At 38.4% G+C, this 17,937-nt stretch overlaps 1 protein-coding gene across 1 annotated transcript in view; it reads right to left on the reverse strand.

Moving 5' to 3' along the window:
- Window positions 1–7,985: 7,985 nt before the first annotated feature.
- Window positions 7,986–17,937, reverse strand: part of Camk4 (calcium/calmodulin dependent protein kinase IV) — a 203,751-nt gene continuing 193,799 nt past the window's right edge. The window contains exons 9-11 of the mRNA XM_090331505.1: window positions 15,725–15,851; window positions 14,737–14,889; window positions 7,986–13,539 (exon numbers count right to left, since the gene is read on the reverse strand). Coding sequence (XP_090187631.1) covers window positions 13,132–13,539; window positions 14,737–14,889; window positions 15,725–15,851 — 688 coding nt within the window. The 3' untranslated portion in view covers window positions 7,986–13,131. The remainder of the gene's footprint in view (window positions 13,540–14,736; window positions 14,890–15,724; window positions 15,852–17,937) is intronic.

Raw genomic sequence — 17,937 nt, forward strand, 5'->3', positions numbered from 1 at the left:
TTCTCATTTGTGGGTATTATCAGAAAAGCACAGTACTGTGGATAATGCCTAATCATAACTAAAGAAGTAAGTATAAGGACTGCCAACTTGGATGGGGTCAAGACCCCAACCCTTCCATAGACAAACCACAGTGTCACTGACGCGAATCAGCTTTGGGGAGGTGTAAGGTTCCTCTACGTGTCATGAGGAGAAATGACGTCCCTCTGAAATAAAAATGAAGCAGAGGGCCAGGAGTTTGGCCTAGTGGTGGAGTGCTTGCTTAGCATGCATGAAGACCCGGTTTCAATTCCTCGGTACCACATATGTTGAAAAAAGCCAGAAGTGGTGCTGAGGCTCAAGTGGTAGAGCTCTAGCCCAGAGAAAGTCCAAGGACAGTGCTCAGGCCCTGAGCTCAAGTCCAGGACTGGCAAAAAAAAAAAAAAAAAATGAAGCAGAATGCTTTGTTCGATTCAAGAAACATTGTGAGCTCCTTGTAATTAATGGCAGATGTGCCATAACTATCTTTCATTAAAGTAATGAGGTGATCCCCCCAGGTGGATTAATTAATGGACAGTGTTTTGTGGCATATGTCAGCATGAATGATACATGTCTGTGTTTTCTCCATGTTTCCATCATTGGAGTAGAGTCCTTATGATAGGCTTATAGCCAAGAGATGATACAAAGTGGCTGAAAAATGAGAACTGCCAGTGTATCCCAGAGCATACAAAAGGTAGATGCATGCTGCTTGTGTGATGAGCTGCAAAGTCGGGAGAAGTTCAAAATTCTGTAGTAAAAATGGTAGGAAGCAGAGGGTGTGTGCATCCAAACTGGCATTTGTGCATTAGTGGGGTTATTTTTCTTCCTACATTTTTGGTATTTGTTAAGTACAGGGCAGGACAGTTGACTTTTTATGAAAAGAAATAGTCTGGAGGTTGTTCAAAACCAGATTGAAGTTAAAAAAAAAAGTGTTTCATATCATGCCCCAAATTGATTTGCTGATGAGAGAAGTTTTTACTTCTCCCTAGCACTCTCCTTACTTTCCACAATTGGCAGGTGTTTGTGCATGACAAGTGTGTTTCCCATTAAAGCCAAGATGGTGGTGAAGAGAAAACTGCAGTGTTAAAGGTCAACCCTGCTGTCATATCCTGGACTTCCCCCATAGAGATTTTATACAACAATGTGTGCTAATTCATCGAGCAGCCAAGCTCAAGTCCTGCTACCTTTTAAGAATCAATATGAATAGAGGCCGAAGGAGCGAGGACAACAGCTGGGGTGACACTGTACTCATAACCGGACTTACAGAATTATTACCTCTACAACTCTGTACTACTAATATTTTAAAAAGGGAAAAACGACATCGACTATTTTCGTGCCCAGTCTCAGAACCTGAAGATTTGAAAACATCATGTAACATGGTCGTTGCATCTTTCTTGCCCCCATGTTTCACACTCGTATTATTTATTTTGTTTTATTTGTGGGTCATGGGGCTTGAACATGGCCTGGGTGCTGTCCCTGAGCTCTTCAGCTCAAGGCTACTGACCTACTCTCAAGCCAAGCCCCAATTCCCATTTTCTAGAGGTTAATTGGAGATAAGAGTCTCAGGTCCTTTTGTGCCTGGGCTGGCTTTGAACCTTGATCTTCAGATCTCAGCCTCCTGAGTAGTTAGGATTACAGGTGTGAGCCACCGCGCCTGGCTACTTGGATTATTGTTTAGGTGGATTTTCCGAAAGGACAGAAAAAGCTTTATAACTGTTACAAATGTTTGCTTATGTTTGTGCAGATTATGCAAAAATGTATGTGTGGAAATTAGGAAGATACTGTGTAGGAAAAAGTAAACTAGTTTTAGAGTAAAAGACAGCAGTTTCTGGAAAATGTTATGATTAAGCTTTTACTTTGTAGAAACTTAAGTTTTAGTATTTTCTTTCCTTTTTTTTTCTGGTTCTGGGGCTTGAACTCAGGGTCTGGGTGTTGTCCCTGAGCCTCTTGGTGCTCAAGGCTAGCACTCTACCATTTGAGCCACAGCACCACTTGCAGTTTTCTGGTGGTTAATTGGAGATAAGACTCTTGCGGACTTCCCTGCTTCAGAGCTCACTCTCCTGAGTACAGGCATGAGCCACTTACTGCCCGGCTGGCTCAGTATTTTCTATTTTAAAAAAATGAACAATATATTTTTATGTGAATTGTTGCAATTATGTCCAGTGAATTGATTTTAAGTGGTGATGGAAACTGATAAAGATGTGTGTGATCCCATTTATTTCCTTCTCAGCTTCCATGAACTTACAAAAGCTGTTAGCTTTCTATGTATAACTTAAATAAAATGAGCTTGCCAGATGAAGTAATTACTAATGCCCCCTTTTGACATAATTTCATCAACTTACTCCAAGGAAGCAACTATTTGAGTACACAGTGTTAAACATCCTAGAGGAACTCAAACTAGATTTTTATCTGAGAGAAGGGAAAATTCTCAGAAGATTCAACCCCACATTTCAGATATAAAGAAAATAGTCATTGCATCTCCCTTAAACTGTGGTAACATTTTAAATCACAGAATACAAAGATGTGGTGCAGTCTTACATGATTTATTTTCATACTGTACATGCAAATTGCTTCACAGATTTTCTCAAGTAGGCTTCTGTGGATGTGTCCTAACAGTCCAAAAGCACACATGACGACATTGCCCCCCAGAAGGTCAGTCACCATTAACCTATCCACATTTATTTTTGCTCATGTCATTTCCTTTTCTTTTAGTTCCTGGAGAACACCACCCCCAAGTATCATACTTGTCCAACCAGAGTCTGAATAAGCCACTGGGAGCTCTCAGTCTCTGAGCAGCAGAGAGGGTGGGTAATAGCTGTGTTTAAGACTCGGTAAGTCCTGGGGTCACTCACCACCATTGCACGTGTGGTAGCTCAGCCAAAAGCAGATGGGCATGATCTTGATGGATTCTCTACAAACATTTTTTTGTTCTGTGTTTACATTTATGTCCAGGCCAAACTTAATTTATCTAAAAATATTGTAATGCATCTAGATATTAAGAAATCAATAGCACCGTTTTGACAAGTTTGAAGAGTGAAACATTTACTGCTCCTTTTCAATGCCTTTTAAACTAGAATTTGGGAAAGGAGCCTGAAATATTACATTAGCTGTGTAAACCAGGATGTTTATACTTGGTCCTCCAAATCTTACAAGTTCTTGTTTTGGTCTAATGACTTGCACTTCACCTGATTACTAATGTAGGTTTCCTGAATGTGGTATTATTCCATTCCTCTAACTTTCCTTGCTACTGAACTGTTGTGTCCCTTTACTTCAGAAAACCTTCAATGAGCCAGGAATATACATTCCACAACTAGAAAAGACACCCCTGGTAATGTTACATAATTTCCTTGCTGGTTGTCCTTTCTCAGTGTCTGCTACCCTGTTTTCTGAAGCTTAACAGCATGTACCTCTGCTTCTTAGCTTCTCTTCCATCATTCAGATGAGACTCAGTTCTTGTCTCCATTTCTCCTTGGCAATCACATAGCCTTTGCTAATCACTATCATTATTAAAAAAAATAAAGTTACAAGACACTAAAAGCATTCATACCATAACCTAAATAGTAAATACTTTTTAAAAAGTTTCTCAGAGGGCCTGGAGTTTGGCCTAATGGTAGAGTGCTTCCCTAACATGCATGAAAACCTGGGTTCAATTCCTTGGTATCACATGTATACTTGGTGCTGTAGCCCAAGTGACAGAGCACTAACCTTGAGAAAGCTCAAGGACAATGCTAAGGTCCTGAGTTCAAGCCCCAGGACTGGCAAAAAATAGTTTCTCAGAGATGAACAGAGACTAGTGCTTGCAATGAGCAATATGAAAAGGAATATATAGAAAGGAACGAAAAGTAGGACAGAGGCACAATGACAAAGAGAGACATTTGGCATTCTAAATTTTGATCATTGTAAACTTTGTTGTCTGGGGCTTAGCTTTGTACAAGTTGTCTTTCGATGTCTAATCCTTGCTGTGGGAACTGCCCTTGCAGGTCAGACGACTTACAGGGCTACATAACCACAGTGACCTTGGGCTTCTGTTAGTCAAACTTGAAAAAGTAGGTGATTTTATAGACTTAGAGTATTTTTAGAAAAGCAATTTTTCAAAATTTACTCCATTGCCTTCAAATTTACACTGCTAGTTTTTTTTTTTGAGTGAGGAAAGAGGCCAAGTCAATGCAGTTTAACTTTGAGTGGCAGAGGCTTTGCTTTTACTGATGATTTGCAAATTGTATTTGGTGCACTAAATGACCAGGACAGCTAAATAGGGAAGCTGGCTGATCTGAGGAAAAACGAAAGTTGGGTCTACCCAGAATAAGAAAAAAGCAGGGAGGCTATTTAACTCATTGTGCACAACAGCTGAGTGTTGTGCAGGTCCAGTGACACTTCCCTGTGGATTTTGGATGTCTACACACAGCACTTTACGACTTTGCCCTATTTTCCTTCACAGTTCCCAAGCTGACAGAGTAGAGGCAGGTCAATCCTTTCTGTCTCCAAGGTCTCTCCTCATCCTTCAAGTCAGCCTGCATTCCTGGGAAGCTTTCTTCAATCATTAATGGTAGACAGGAGCTCTTTCCTCCTTCCATCCCTAAAGGACTCACCAGCTGCCAGGATTTTGCGCAGGATGTCTATGTACACTTACAGAATTTAATTGCTCTCTCACTAATCCACTGCATGTAATAGTTTTTCAGGGAAAGTTTCCTGGGAAAACAGACTCCTGGGATGCTTGAAATGTAGCCAATCATTTCATTAAATTGTCCTTTTGATGCAAGACTAAACTGTTTTACCTAATTTCTAGGGGAAAAATAGCAATTGGTTTTGGCTTATTCATTTCAAAATAGTTGCATTTATCAAGCCAGGTGCCAGTGGCTAACACCTGTAATCCTAGTGGCTGAGAACTGAGGATCATGGTTTGAGACCAGCAGCATATTCCAGTAGGAACAGCCACAAGCCTCTCATCTCCAATTAACAATAAAAAAAAGCAAGCATGCAAGCCAGCCAGCCAGCCAGCGAGCAAACCAGCAAACAAGAGGTAGAGCTGTGGCTTAAGTTCTTTCAAGCAAAGAAACTCAGGGACAGTCCCTGAATTCAAGCCTCAGAACTGGCACCCCAACTCCCCCAAATAAAACTGCCTTCAAACTTATGAAAAATGCAGACGATCAGAGGGTGAAAATGTGGGATTTTAATCTATACGTTGTTACTCTTTCCCTCTCCCATTCCAGTTGTCACTCCCCAAGGTATGTCAACCAACAGGAGTTGGCAGACAATTCCAGTCTTTTGGTCCTGAATTCTAAAGTCTAGCTTAGGGAATATTTTATGTACTTGTTGTTGCAACAGTTTAAAGAAAAGCATATATTAAGTCGTAACACAATTTTAGATATTTTCTTTTCCTTCCTTCCTTCCTTCCTCCCTTCCTTCGTGCCTCTCCTTCCCTTTCCTTTTCTTTCTTTCTCTCTCTCTCCCCCCCATCTCTCTCTCTCTTTCTTTCATTCTTTCTTTCTTTTTTTGCCAGTCCTGGGCTTGAACTCAGAGCCCGGGCACTGTCCTTGGGCTTTCTCAAGGCTAGTGCTCTAACACTTAAGCCAGAGCACCACTTCTGGTTTTTTTGTGTGTGTGTATGGGGTACCGAGGCAAGCACTCTTAACACTACCCCACACTCTCAGCCCAATTTTAGATAATCTTAATAACAGGAAGATAGTGGAATTTCTATTCAATATCTTATTTGTAACCCTTTGATGTTGAAAGCCAAACTAAAGCACAAGAGTTGTGAATTCCTAAATTTTCTCTCAGTATCTGCGTCACCTGCTCCCCTTAGGCAGATATTTTGGAATGAGTAATTCCTTTGTAGCAGAAATAGAGTCAGACAAAGGGTTCTTTTTGGATTTCTAAATATGTAAGAAAAGGAAAGCACCAACTCAAGGCCGTCTTTTCCAAGACATGAAACATAAAGCACTAAGAAAAGCATGGAGTGTGGAAAGAAGCTCTCTTCCTGAGACAGCTGCTTGTTTGTGTGTCCCTCTAATTAGCCATGGGCAAGTTATTGTGGAATGGCACATAACAAAGCACATGGCTTCCTAAAGGGGATGAATGGAAGTCTAATTGACATTGACTGCTCTCTTCAGAATATCATAAGAGATTCAGAACCAAAGGGCTCTTGGTTTTTTACCTTGCTAAAGAACAGCTTCAGGTAGATTTAATGTGAACAAGTCCTAGTGTTAAAATGTCGTTTATAAGTTGTTTAAACACATATAAGGAGCACATTTCTAAACCATGCTCAACAAACTGGGAATCTTCTATTCGTGGTCAACATGGAATCATATTCTAAATTCCTTTTTCAAGAATGAGGAAATTTATAGGGTGGTAGTCTTGAGCTGAAGAGCTCAAGGACAAGGCCCAGGCCCAGAGTTCAAGCCCCATGACACACACACACACACACACACACACACACACACACACACACGCGAATGAGACAGTTTTGCATTTTGGTTCTGTGGAGAAATTTCACTGTTTAAAATTGTCTCCTACAGTACAACTGCTCTTATGTGACCATCTGCCATATAAAATGAACATACTTAACTTCCTGACTCAGGAAATAAGGTTAATAACCTCAAGCTAAGGGAAAAAAACTCTATTAATAGTTTGAAATTTATATTCTAGATGTCATCAGAAAGCAGGAAATGCCATAAAAAATGTAATAGTCATCATTCTTCTTTTTGACTGTATAAACACCACATTGTTATCTTAGATATTGTGGCTTTAAACAGTGTTTCAACAAAATCAGTCAGTAGAAGCCATGTATGTGAGTCACTGGATTGCGTGACTTAGAACAGTTTTCTTTGGAGATTTAAATTTAATTCCTTGGAAAATGATGTGGAGATTGCTTTTTAAATTGCTTATTAATTTTATATACGCATCTGAAAGAATGCGTATATAAAATGATGAAAGAATGACTGCCATTCAAACCTCACATTGATCCCTAACCCTTTCTTTGATAAGCCCTTTTGCAGATACCCTTAGTTCATTGGCCATAGAATGTTTTTGCACCCTTAAATCAGTTGTTCCTGCCCAGTGAATTCACGGGTGGGAGGGGGTTAAAAAAAAAAAAAACTGAGGAGGGATCCTAGTGCCAGTGGCCTGTAATCCAAGCTACTCAGGAAGCTGAGATTTGAGAATCAAGGTTTGAAGTGAGCCTGGTCAGGAAAGTCAAACAATAGCGTTCAAAAAAAAATCTAATGTAGTAATCTCCTAAACTGAAAACTAAGGCTATTCAATTTGATTGGATTAAATATCTGTCACTTTTAACTGAAGGAATGATCAGACTGAATACAAATATTCTATACGTGTTTTTCAGGCCAATCTTAAAATACAGAGAACTGTTTAGAAGAACAATATTACTTTGCCGTGTTTGGAGCGGCACTGCTGTTTAGAGGGTCACAATGAACTTGGGAGTAACACGGGTTGCTCAGAGCCTGGGATGCTTGGAGGACTTTAGAGGCCCTCATGGTATGATAGCCTGATACCTATAGAAGTGAAACAAACAGATTGATTTGCCCCACACCCCAGTAATCCATGCCTGTAAGAAAAGGTATGCAGGAAGCTGAAACTTAGGGGATTGTGACCTAAAGCCACAGTGGTCAGACAACCAGCAAAAAGTCAGGCTAAAGGCATGGCTCAGATGGCTGAACACAAGTAGAGCAAACATGAGGTCTGGAGTTCAAACTCCTGCCCTGGCTTTAAAAACCTGATTCTAAACTAATGCAGGGAAAGAGAAAATAATAGGTGGAATTTCATTTTCCCCTTTTTGCCAATGGAAATCCACCAAAGACATGAAGAGGCTTTCCCTACTTCCCTATAAACTCCTCCATATAAGATGCACAGAATCTTCTTTAGAACAGTGTCTGATTCTTGTGACATTGTCAGATGGATAGACAGCTGTCATTGACCTCTGAGACAGGTGACAGGGAAGAGACAGAGTCATGAAGGAAGTTAAGACCATGCAATTTTGTTATTATTCTCCAACTATTAAAATGTTTGGACAAAGATTACATTACTTCATTTTAGATAGTGTCCTTAATGAATAATAATGACAAAAGTTTCTTTAATAGATCAAAATACAGAAAGAGGAGATGCTATACTTGGTTATTTTTGGAGAGTGAAGCTCTTTTCCTCCCTTGCTCCCTCTGTCCTTCTTTCTCCCCTTCTTCTTCCTCTATGTATCAAGGAGTTAGAAAGTCACCCTGAATGTGTCCAGGGAGAAAAAAGACAAAATTTAATAGAAAATGATTGGGTACATTTTCTGCTTATCATGTGATTACAAATATAATACCAACGTTGGAATTACATGTGCACAATTATTTTTTATAAAACACTGCAGATACATAGTCCAATCACCAAACAATGCTCAACCAGTAGATGCTCAAAAGTCAACAATGAATTCATGATGAGCATTAAGGAAATAAGGTACCATGATAAACATTAAAGAAATTGGATATGACCTCATAGCCAGTAATTATAAGGATATTACAAATCCTATTACACAAGTAAATGTCTAGAAACATTGCATTGTCTTAAGTAGACCTGGATAGCAAGATTGAATGTTCTGCCTTAACCAATATATCATATTATGGTATTCTAATTTGTAATTGCCTCTGCTCTGAGTATTTGTCAAATATATATACATATGTATACATAGATTTGACATATATTTGTGCATATGTGTGTGTGTATATATTCAACACCCATAAGAAAAACCTAGTGCTAATTTACTTTGTTGACCTCTTTAAAAAATATCTCTGAATTGGCTTTGCAATAACAATCCCAAAACAGAGAAAAGGTTTACTAATTTTATTCTTTGTCTTTATGGAATTTATTTTCCTTTTTCTAATTTTAAATGCAACCAGCTGCTTGAGGCAATAAAAAGTGAATTATGAAACAAAATGGCTCTTTTTAAATCATCAGCCTGTAGGCAACCTACAATTGCATATGAAAATGGAAATAGAAATTGCTAAACATTCGGTTATAAAAAATGTTAAAACACTGTGCAATTGAGGTCCCAGGAAAAGGCAACATCTCCCATTAAAAATGATTTTTCTAAGATCAGAATGTTAAAAAAAAGAATCCTGAAAAGTCATTTAAAAAAATCTGTGTGTAATGGCAGTGTTGATTAAACCCTTTTTTAAGGAAATCTAAAATACAAATAGTAGCCAGTGTTCATCTTCCCATTTGGGGAAGAGGTTGACTGGCATATCACCATTCTCAGACAATGCTCATTACGCCCCTTTGTATGATTGCCAGTCATAGAAGATGGTGCCGCTTAGTCCAGGTGGACAAATCTAGATCCAAATCTTTTCTCACGGGGGACACACGGTTGAGTCACAGCAGAATACGGTGGGCTGTGTGGCAGCATTTAAGAGACTCTGTTCCAGGGCACAATGAGGGATCAGAAGATGGTAGCCAGTAGCAAGTTTGGCAATTCCAGGAAAGTGGTTTTCTTTGAAATCAGGTTGTGAGACACTTGTAGAAGCCTGTGAATGGGCAAGGTGGCCAATGTTGCTGAGTCTCCTTATTTCAATCTGTGACATTTCTGAAACATTTTCTTCTTGGCTTTTTACCAATGTGGAAAATTGAGGCACAGAAACTGAAATGTCACTTTGCTTATATTAAGTGTTCTGCACTAGTATCGACACAAACAGCCATGGACTCTATTGGCTACTGGCTATTTGATGTACTAAAGGTGTTACTGAACACTCCTCATTTTGAAAACTTAATATAAAAATAATTCAAAATATCCCATCATTTTTTAATATTGGCTATATATTTATATTATAATTTAGATACACTGAATTAAAATACACTGCAATCCATCTCATGGATAATAGAAATTTTAAAATGCATATATATTTGTAATCTTTATATTCCATATAGTACTGTTTTAGGTAATAGCATCTGCTGACATGTTCCCAGTTTTCTACCTATTTATGGGTCCCTGTGACAAATGAACTCCTTAGAAAAAAACACTGGAATCACAATTAGATTTTTTAATGGGAAAAATAATTCAAAAGTGCTCTTAATGTTAAAAGAATCCAGTTTGTGCTATGTGTCCAAATGTCTCAATATGAAAGCCAATATAATAATGTGATTATTGTCAACTCTAAAATGCAAAAGGCAATTGATTCTTATTTGTTGAGATTTCAAAGGTATTCTGCTTTGTAGCTATTCTGCCAATTAAGATTCATGTTAGGAAGTACATATTTTTCAAATTCAGGTTCTCTTTCTCTACATTAATTTAGCTAAACAATCTCTGAAACAAATACCTATTTCCATTTAACAAGCAGTATAAATGTTAACCTTTCAAATACTCTAATGTAATCCCCTATAGTGTTTTTGATTGGGAGCCTATAAAATCTTTAAATAATTTGACAGAAATGCCCTTCTTGTGAATGGCTGATTCATATCACACTGAAAGGGTTTCCTCACTATGAAGGCATGGTCAGGATCTAACTTTTAACACACAAGTCAAAATTTCAAACTCCTGTCGATCTTTAGGTAGTTTATGGATTATAAAAGAGAGAATTACTTCATTTCTGAATATAACGAGGAATGATCGCATACAATGATTGAAATGGGTAAATTCTAAAGCATGTATTGACTCTGGCCTTTCAAGGCCATTTCTGTTGTCTGCAGGGCCAAACAATCAGTCAGCCCGGGTTGGTATGATAACACATCTGCCCTTGGAACAATATTAGGTGTGTCGGAAGTGATGTTTTCTTACCTCCCAATGAATTGGCATTTTCTAACAAGACTCCTTTCTCTCTCTTCTGTGCTCTTCCTGTATATGAGACATTTAGCATGTACATCTTTTAAACCTCATGGGGAAAACTATACCAGAAAATTTCTCTTCTTCTTAAATAGAAACATTAGTACTTAACAAAGTTATTCTTTTCTTTTTTCTTTTTTCCTTTGGTGCCAGTCTTGGGGCTTGACCTGAGGGCCTAAAGTCTATCCCAGAGCTTTTGTGCTCAAAGATAGCATCCGGTCATTTGAGCCACATTCCATTTCTGGCTTTTGGGTGTAAATTTGACTTTCCTGTCAAGGCTAGCTTCACTGTGATTGTCAGATCTCAGACTCCTGAGTAGCTAGTGGTGAAAGACTGAAAAGCAAAAACTAATCCCTTTATGACACTCAAAATGAGAGGTCCCAAAAAATTAAAAGAAAGTAAAAGGGAAGAAAAGGTTAAGCACTAGTAATTATTAAAGATAAGCCAAAATGATTACCTGAGGTCAGGTGATTTACTCCACCAGGACCTTTCACTTGGTATCAGCAAACTACCAGACTTATATGGCATACAAAAAAACTTTAACCTTTTTTCCTTAAGAGACAGGCAGAATGTGTACGGAGGTCAAGTAGCCTCCAGGAGGCAGAGACTTAACTTTACTTTCCTGCAATAGTGTAAGGAGGGAGCCAGAATAATTTAAAATCGACTATTTCTGAGGATTATTTGCAGATCACTTTTATTGTCTCCTTGTTGGACTTGGAAAATAATACTTTAAAGTTAAGAAAATTAAGAAAAACATACCAAAGTAATGATTACCGAAATGTGATCATTATTCATGATAAAACTCATTTCAACTCAGCTAGAAATTTGAGATAGTTGGAATTCATGAAAATGCCATGAGGGAAAAGCTTTTTTATAAAGATCAAAGAAAGAAGACAAGAAACCATACAAGGTCTGCTCAAGCTTCTCATGAGTACTATTTGAAATGAGTGCTTTTCCCTAGTTTTGCTTTGTTTATTATTAAAATTTTTTGCACTGTGTTAAAATTCTTCTTCTTTTTTTTTGTGGGTCATGGGGCTTGAACTATGGCCTGGGCACTGTCCCTGAGCTCTTCAGCTCAAGGCTACCACCCTACCCTTGATCCAAGCCCCACTTCCCATTTTCTAGAGGTTAATTGGAGTCTCAGGTCCTTTTGTGCCCAGGCGGGCATTGAACTTTGATCCTCAGATCTCAGTCTCCTGAGTAGCTAGGATTATAGGCATGCTCCTGTAAATTTCTTACCATGGAAAATATGGGCAATTCTAATTCAAATCTGAGAAAAAATTATAATCATTAAGTTCATAAACCCAGCTAACTCTAATTTGAAAGGGGAGTATATCATGCAAAATGAATTATGTGAAATGTAATATACTGTCCTCATTCTAAAGATTTTTGGCACCAATCTGTGGAGTCCGTATTTCTAAATATTTGAAACATTAATTACACAGTTTTGACCATAAAAATTCTTATCCATAAGTTTGTATAAATGTATGAACACAATTGTGTCTCTCTATATATGTGGGTCTGTTTTACCTCATTTGCTTCTCTATACTTCTTTTTATTCTCACCTAAGCTCTCTATCCCTCTAGAAGGCATCTTACCGGAGAGCAGGTGAAGGAGAAAGAAAATTCAAGATGTGTTTAAAAAAATCCTTTCTCCAAGATTGTAAAATGGCAGCTTTTATAAAATAATATTTTGACATTATTATATAGCATATGTGAAAAGTAAAAAAGACTTGGTCCACATAAGCTTTAGTTTATGGATCCTTGCCTCTTGTAAGAATGCTTCAATTTCTTACCATTGCAAGTGGAAACTTTTGTACATACTGTCACCTATAATCAGCTCCTTTTAACCAGTTGAACACATTAATGATGAAAAGTAAATGTTGGGGAAGTCATTAAAACCTCTTAAATAGCTGGTAATAGCTGTGCAGTTGTTCACAAGAATTACTACTGCTTTTGGAGAAAGCCAACCGATATGAAATGGATCGATCTTTCAAGGAAAATTCAATTTGCTACCATTCACTTCAGATATGTGCCACCAGTTGCTGAAAATGTGTTTCTAAGTGTTATAGTTTACTTGCAACTTCAATTAATTCATCGGTATAAGGTATCCATTACATGCCATAGAAAACACTATTACTTTTATAAAGCAGTCACATGCATTGAAGTTAGGATTACCAACTGGTGTATGATTTTTTTGCACCTCAAAAACAGAATCATTACAGTGCATGTCATGCTTCCCCACCTTCCTTGCTGAAGGACAAAGTAAATTAAAATGCCAAGGTTTGGCCTCTAGATCTGAAGGAGGCTGGTTTAGTACTCCGGCAGGATCACATCTGACTGTGGCACTCCAAATTCCACATCAGGGTCTTCTTGCTCTTCTCTGAGGGCTTCTCTCATAGTCTTCAGTTCGTCCTCTTCTGATTCGTTCTCTGTATCTGCCTTGTTCTCTGGGTCAGCTATCTTTATCCCATCTTCCCATGGCCTGGGCATATCTTCCTCTGAGGACTGCACTGTCAGGTCATCTGACTCTTCATCATCAGCTATCACTTCAGCTCCATCTTCTTGAATTTGCTCTCCTTCTGGAAGAGTTTTGGTGTCCTTCTGGTCCTCCTGGGTGGCAGACGGTTCTTGGCTTACCTTTTGGCTGTCCTGAGTATTGCTATGGCTGCTACTGGCACTTCCCAATCTGGAAGAGGCCACCACAGCTTTCACTGCAGCCTGATTGGAAACAAAAATCCCACATCAGAGTTCGATCCTTCATTTGTTTATACAGACTGGGTCCGGTAGGTTAATGTTAAATCTTTGAAGATTTGTTGTTGGGTAGGAACTTGTTTGGAGAATGAACAATCATAACATTTTAATCTTGAAACTTTGGGGACGACTAGTCCCCAAAGTATTTATTTTATTTCTACGATATTAGTACGTAGGATGGGGACAGAAGAGATCCATGGTTAAACTAGTTAGCTTGTGAAATCTGGGGTTAAGTCACTGATACTTAGTTCATGCTATTTCAAATTGATTGGATTATATAGCCCTTCAGATTTAATCTATATCAGCCTGTGAAAAACAACTGAGTGAGACCCTAATTTTGACCCTTAGCTACTCTCTGGGATAGTCTAAACATCATTATGCCATGAAAATGCACTGAGTCTCTATTTCATATATATTCTACAAAATAGATATACTTTGTTGAATAATTTTCTGTATCACTTAGTGTGAATATTTGCTAAGTATAGCAATTACTTACATTATACAGCTTCTAAGATTGTCAGTTAATTTTCACTCATTCAACAATAAAGCATATTTCTGCATAAATATTAGTTTTCTCACCAATGTCTTAGTTAGATGAATACCAGAAATTATACATTAGGTAAGTAAATTTCAACAAACAGCATTATTATTCTTATTAATAGTGAATTTATGAGAGAAAAGCAGAAGTGTAAGTGGTTGATATTGTGGGGATTTCAAAATTAGATTTTTTCCCCTAGTGCTGAGGGAAATGAATGCTAGCACCAAATGAACAAATAAACACTCTTTCTCTGTTTGTTTCCATTTACTAGAGTTCCCTTTGATAAATTTTATTTTATATTATATATTTCGATAAATGTTTCATATGATCAGTTGTATATAGGCATTGCAACTTTATGTTCCTCTCCTAAGAGTATCCTCCTTTGGTTTCATTGTGTACGAATGCCTAGAGAAAACACTTCTTTTTAAGAACCAAAATAATTCCTTTTGTTAATTAACTGCACAAAATGATAGGCTTATAAGTGACATTTTCATAACTGTATATATTTATCTCATTGTCTGTATTTAGGATATCCTTTCTGAATTATTAATTGATTTGATTAATCAATGGAACTTTTGCAAATAAATGTCTTGGGAAAAAAAGAGAAACAAATCATATTGTTTTACCTTCAGCTTGCGCCGAGCATTGAATTCTTGGAGTTTCTTTTGAGCAGTATCCATGTGTATAAAGTTGGCTGCTTTACCTGTGACCCATGGATGCTGGAGGGCTTGAAATGTATTCAGCCGTTTCTTAGGATCCAAAACAATTAATTTTTTGACCTGATAATAAAAAGAAAAATAGACTTTAAGGAACCTTTGCTTGTAACCTGACTTGCCCTCAGCTTGTGAACTTCTAGGTCATGTTCTATTTTCCTAGCAGTAGCGTATATATGTAGTATGTTTAAGGATGTGTCTTAAGTCCTCAGGCGTCATGGGAGTAGGACTGGCTTTAGGTAGCAGCATTAGAGGGAGGGCAGGAAGACAGCGGTGTGAACCACTTCATACCTAACCTGCCAGACTGCTGTCCAGCAGAGGTTAAAGAAGCAGGCACTGACTTTCCTGTGAAGGCAGAACCAACATCCGGGTTAATTCCTGACTTTATTTTGGGGCTTATAGTTTCTTCTCTCAAACTTTTGAAGATATTTAAAGGAATAATCCCATAAGAGGTCACAGGTTATGGCACTGGAGCAGGTGAGAGAGAACAGTGGGATAGAGGCAGTGTGGAGGAGGGGAGGGGATGGATTAGAGACATGGTTAGAAATGTGGGGTGATATAGCCACTTATTACATACACTCCCTAACTTCTCAATCACACTGGAAAAGCCACCGGCCTTGAGGGATCTGTTTCATGGAAGAAGATGGATGGAAAAGCAGAGATGTTTGGAGGGAAGAGTCCTGGACAGGTGGGGTGAAAATCCAAGTGAGTGACCTTGGTCAGTGACCTTAGTCAGTCATTCCATCCATCGCACACATCTTTAAAATGAGACCCTTAAGATCTCTCTGATAATTCAAAAAGTCAGCTGGTGATTGTTTCTATGTAGTTTTTCACTACAGGATTGGCATTGATTTTTTTTCAGCAGCTTCATTCCAGTCTGTTCAAAGCTGATCACACTCACCAAATCCTTGGCATTTAGAGATACTTCATCCCACCAGGGAGAGATAAAGTAATATTCACAATTCAGAATTCTCCGGAACATGAACTGATCACCTCTTTCATCATAGAATGGTTCAAATCCACAAAGTCTAGAGGGAAGACGTAGAAGGAAAAAGGGGTCTTTAAAGACTAAGATTATGTTATTCAAGAGTCCCATTTGCAAAATTTTCAGCAAAAAATTATCTCCTCAGCACATGTAATTGCATACATGTTATTCTTCACATGAGGTCCAGACAAATCATATCTCCAGGAAGTAAGAATAGTGGATTCCTAAAGCAATGCTATTATTACTTCTACACCACTACCACTAATAATAAAATTAACATGAAAGAACACGATTAACAATAGTCAACATTATAATTGTCTTGCTAAAGTCTTCCAGATGTATTTTTTTTTTGTTTGCCAGTCCTGGGCTTGAGCTCAGGGCCTGAGCACTGTCCTTGGACTTTCTCAAGGCTAGAGCTCTACCACTTGAGCCTCAGCACCACTTCCGGCTTTTTTCTATGTATGTGGTACCGAGGAATCGAACCCGGGTCTTCGTGCATGCTAGGCAAACACTTTTACCACTAGGCCAAACTCCCGGCCCCCAGATGTATTTTTTTATGAGAAGTACAGACTTATATGTTAGATTGGTGGAATACAATTTGACTATTTCCATCAGCCATTAAAAAATCGTATCTAATCTTCATTCCTTGGGTTACTCTCCATCGAGAAAACAGTGAAAAAAATATTACAAGGGAAATTAGAACTTCTTAGGGATAACATCTCAGCAGACTTTGCTATGCATGTATGAAAAAAAACCTTTTTTCTCATGGTTTTCCTCAGGCTCTGAGAAAGGAAAAGAAACCACTTACATACCCACAGTTGCATAACTGAGTGCTTCAAGCAGAAATAAGCCCAATTGTTAAGATACCTGAAGATTCAGAAACTACAAGCCAAATATAATCAACCAGGGATGGTCAGAGACTACCTGCTTCATCTGTAGACGAGCATAGTTTGTGTAGGAATATTAGATACATTTCACAAGCATGCAATTAGTATGGAATTAGGTAGGAGCAGCGGATATCAGTACTTAATAAGAATGTTCTAGCAACAGATACTTGAAGCTCATTCTGGTGGCTTCTGAAATTTCTTGCAGAGTTGGGATGTAGTTGTAGAAGATGGTACACAACTGTGCAAGACAATGAATTGTCCCAATCTCTCACTGGTCTGTTTGCTTCCACCATCCCAAATATCACACTCATTGATCACACTTATTGATCTCTTCTTCTACCAGCCAGCACCTTACAACAATTCACACATTCCCTCCACTACTTGACCCCTGCAGTCAGAGCAAACAAAGGTGTTTGAATTTGGTTGTTTGAAGTTGGATAGGGAAGGGAAGGGGGGAAAACAAGATGAGGGGTGGGGGTGGAGGGAGGGAAATGAAGACCAAGACATGAGAAAGGGTATCAATGTATGTGAAGTAATGCCCCTTCTATCTGGTGAATATAATGTAACCCTTCTATTAATTACAATAAAAAATATATGGAAAAAAAAGAAAACACTGGTAGGTGCTAAAAGATCTAGTAGCAGTTATGTAACAGCAATCTTATACAGATAAAACACAAATTATACAATTTGCTGATTTTTAGATGTTAACTTTGACTTTCATGGGATTCAGAAAAAGCCAAGGAAATATGAGTCATTTCTTTTGAATGACTGACTTCTTGGTGGTTTGAGTATTGCAAGGAGAATGCCGGTCTTTCTGCCTTCAAAGCTTTAAGTTGTATCCAGTTATCAGCATTATTATGTTGGCAGATAAACTGCACATGGCCCCTCTAAATGGTATGGTATGAATTTTATTAGAAATGTAAGACTGGATGCCAAGACTGATTCTAAATGAGGCCATGTGGTACAGGTAATGGTGCCATCTCTCCCTACCAACAAATGATTGAAAAGATAAAAAGCCCTTCTTTTCTTCTCCTTTTTTCTTTTTATGCTACATCTGGGGCTTGAATTCAGGGCCTGGGCACAGTCCTTGGGTTTTTCTCAAGGCTAGTGCCCTGCCACTTGAGCCACAGCACCACTTCTGGCTTTTTCTGTATATGTGGTACCGAGGAATTGAACCTGGGTCTTCGTGCATGCTAGGCAAGCACTCTACCACTAGGCCACACTCCTGGCCCTAAAATAAGC

The sequence above is a fragment of the Megascapheus bottae genome, chromosome 4 (genome assembly GCF_031878675.1).
Source record: "Megascapheus bottae isolate mThoBot1 chromosome 4, mThoBot2.hap1, whole genome shotgun sequence".
Taxonomy (NCBI): domain Eukaryota; kingdom Metazoa; phylum Chordata; class Mammalia; order Rodentia; family Geomyidae; genus Megascapheus; species Megascapheus bottae.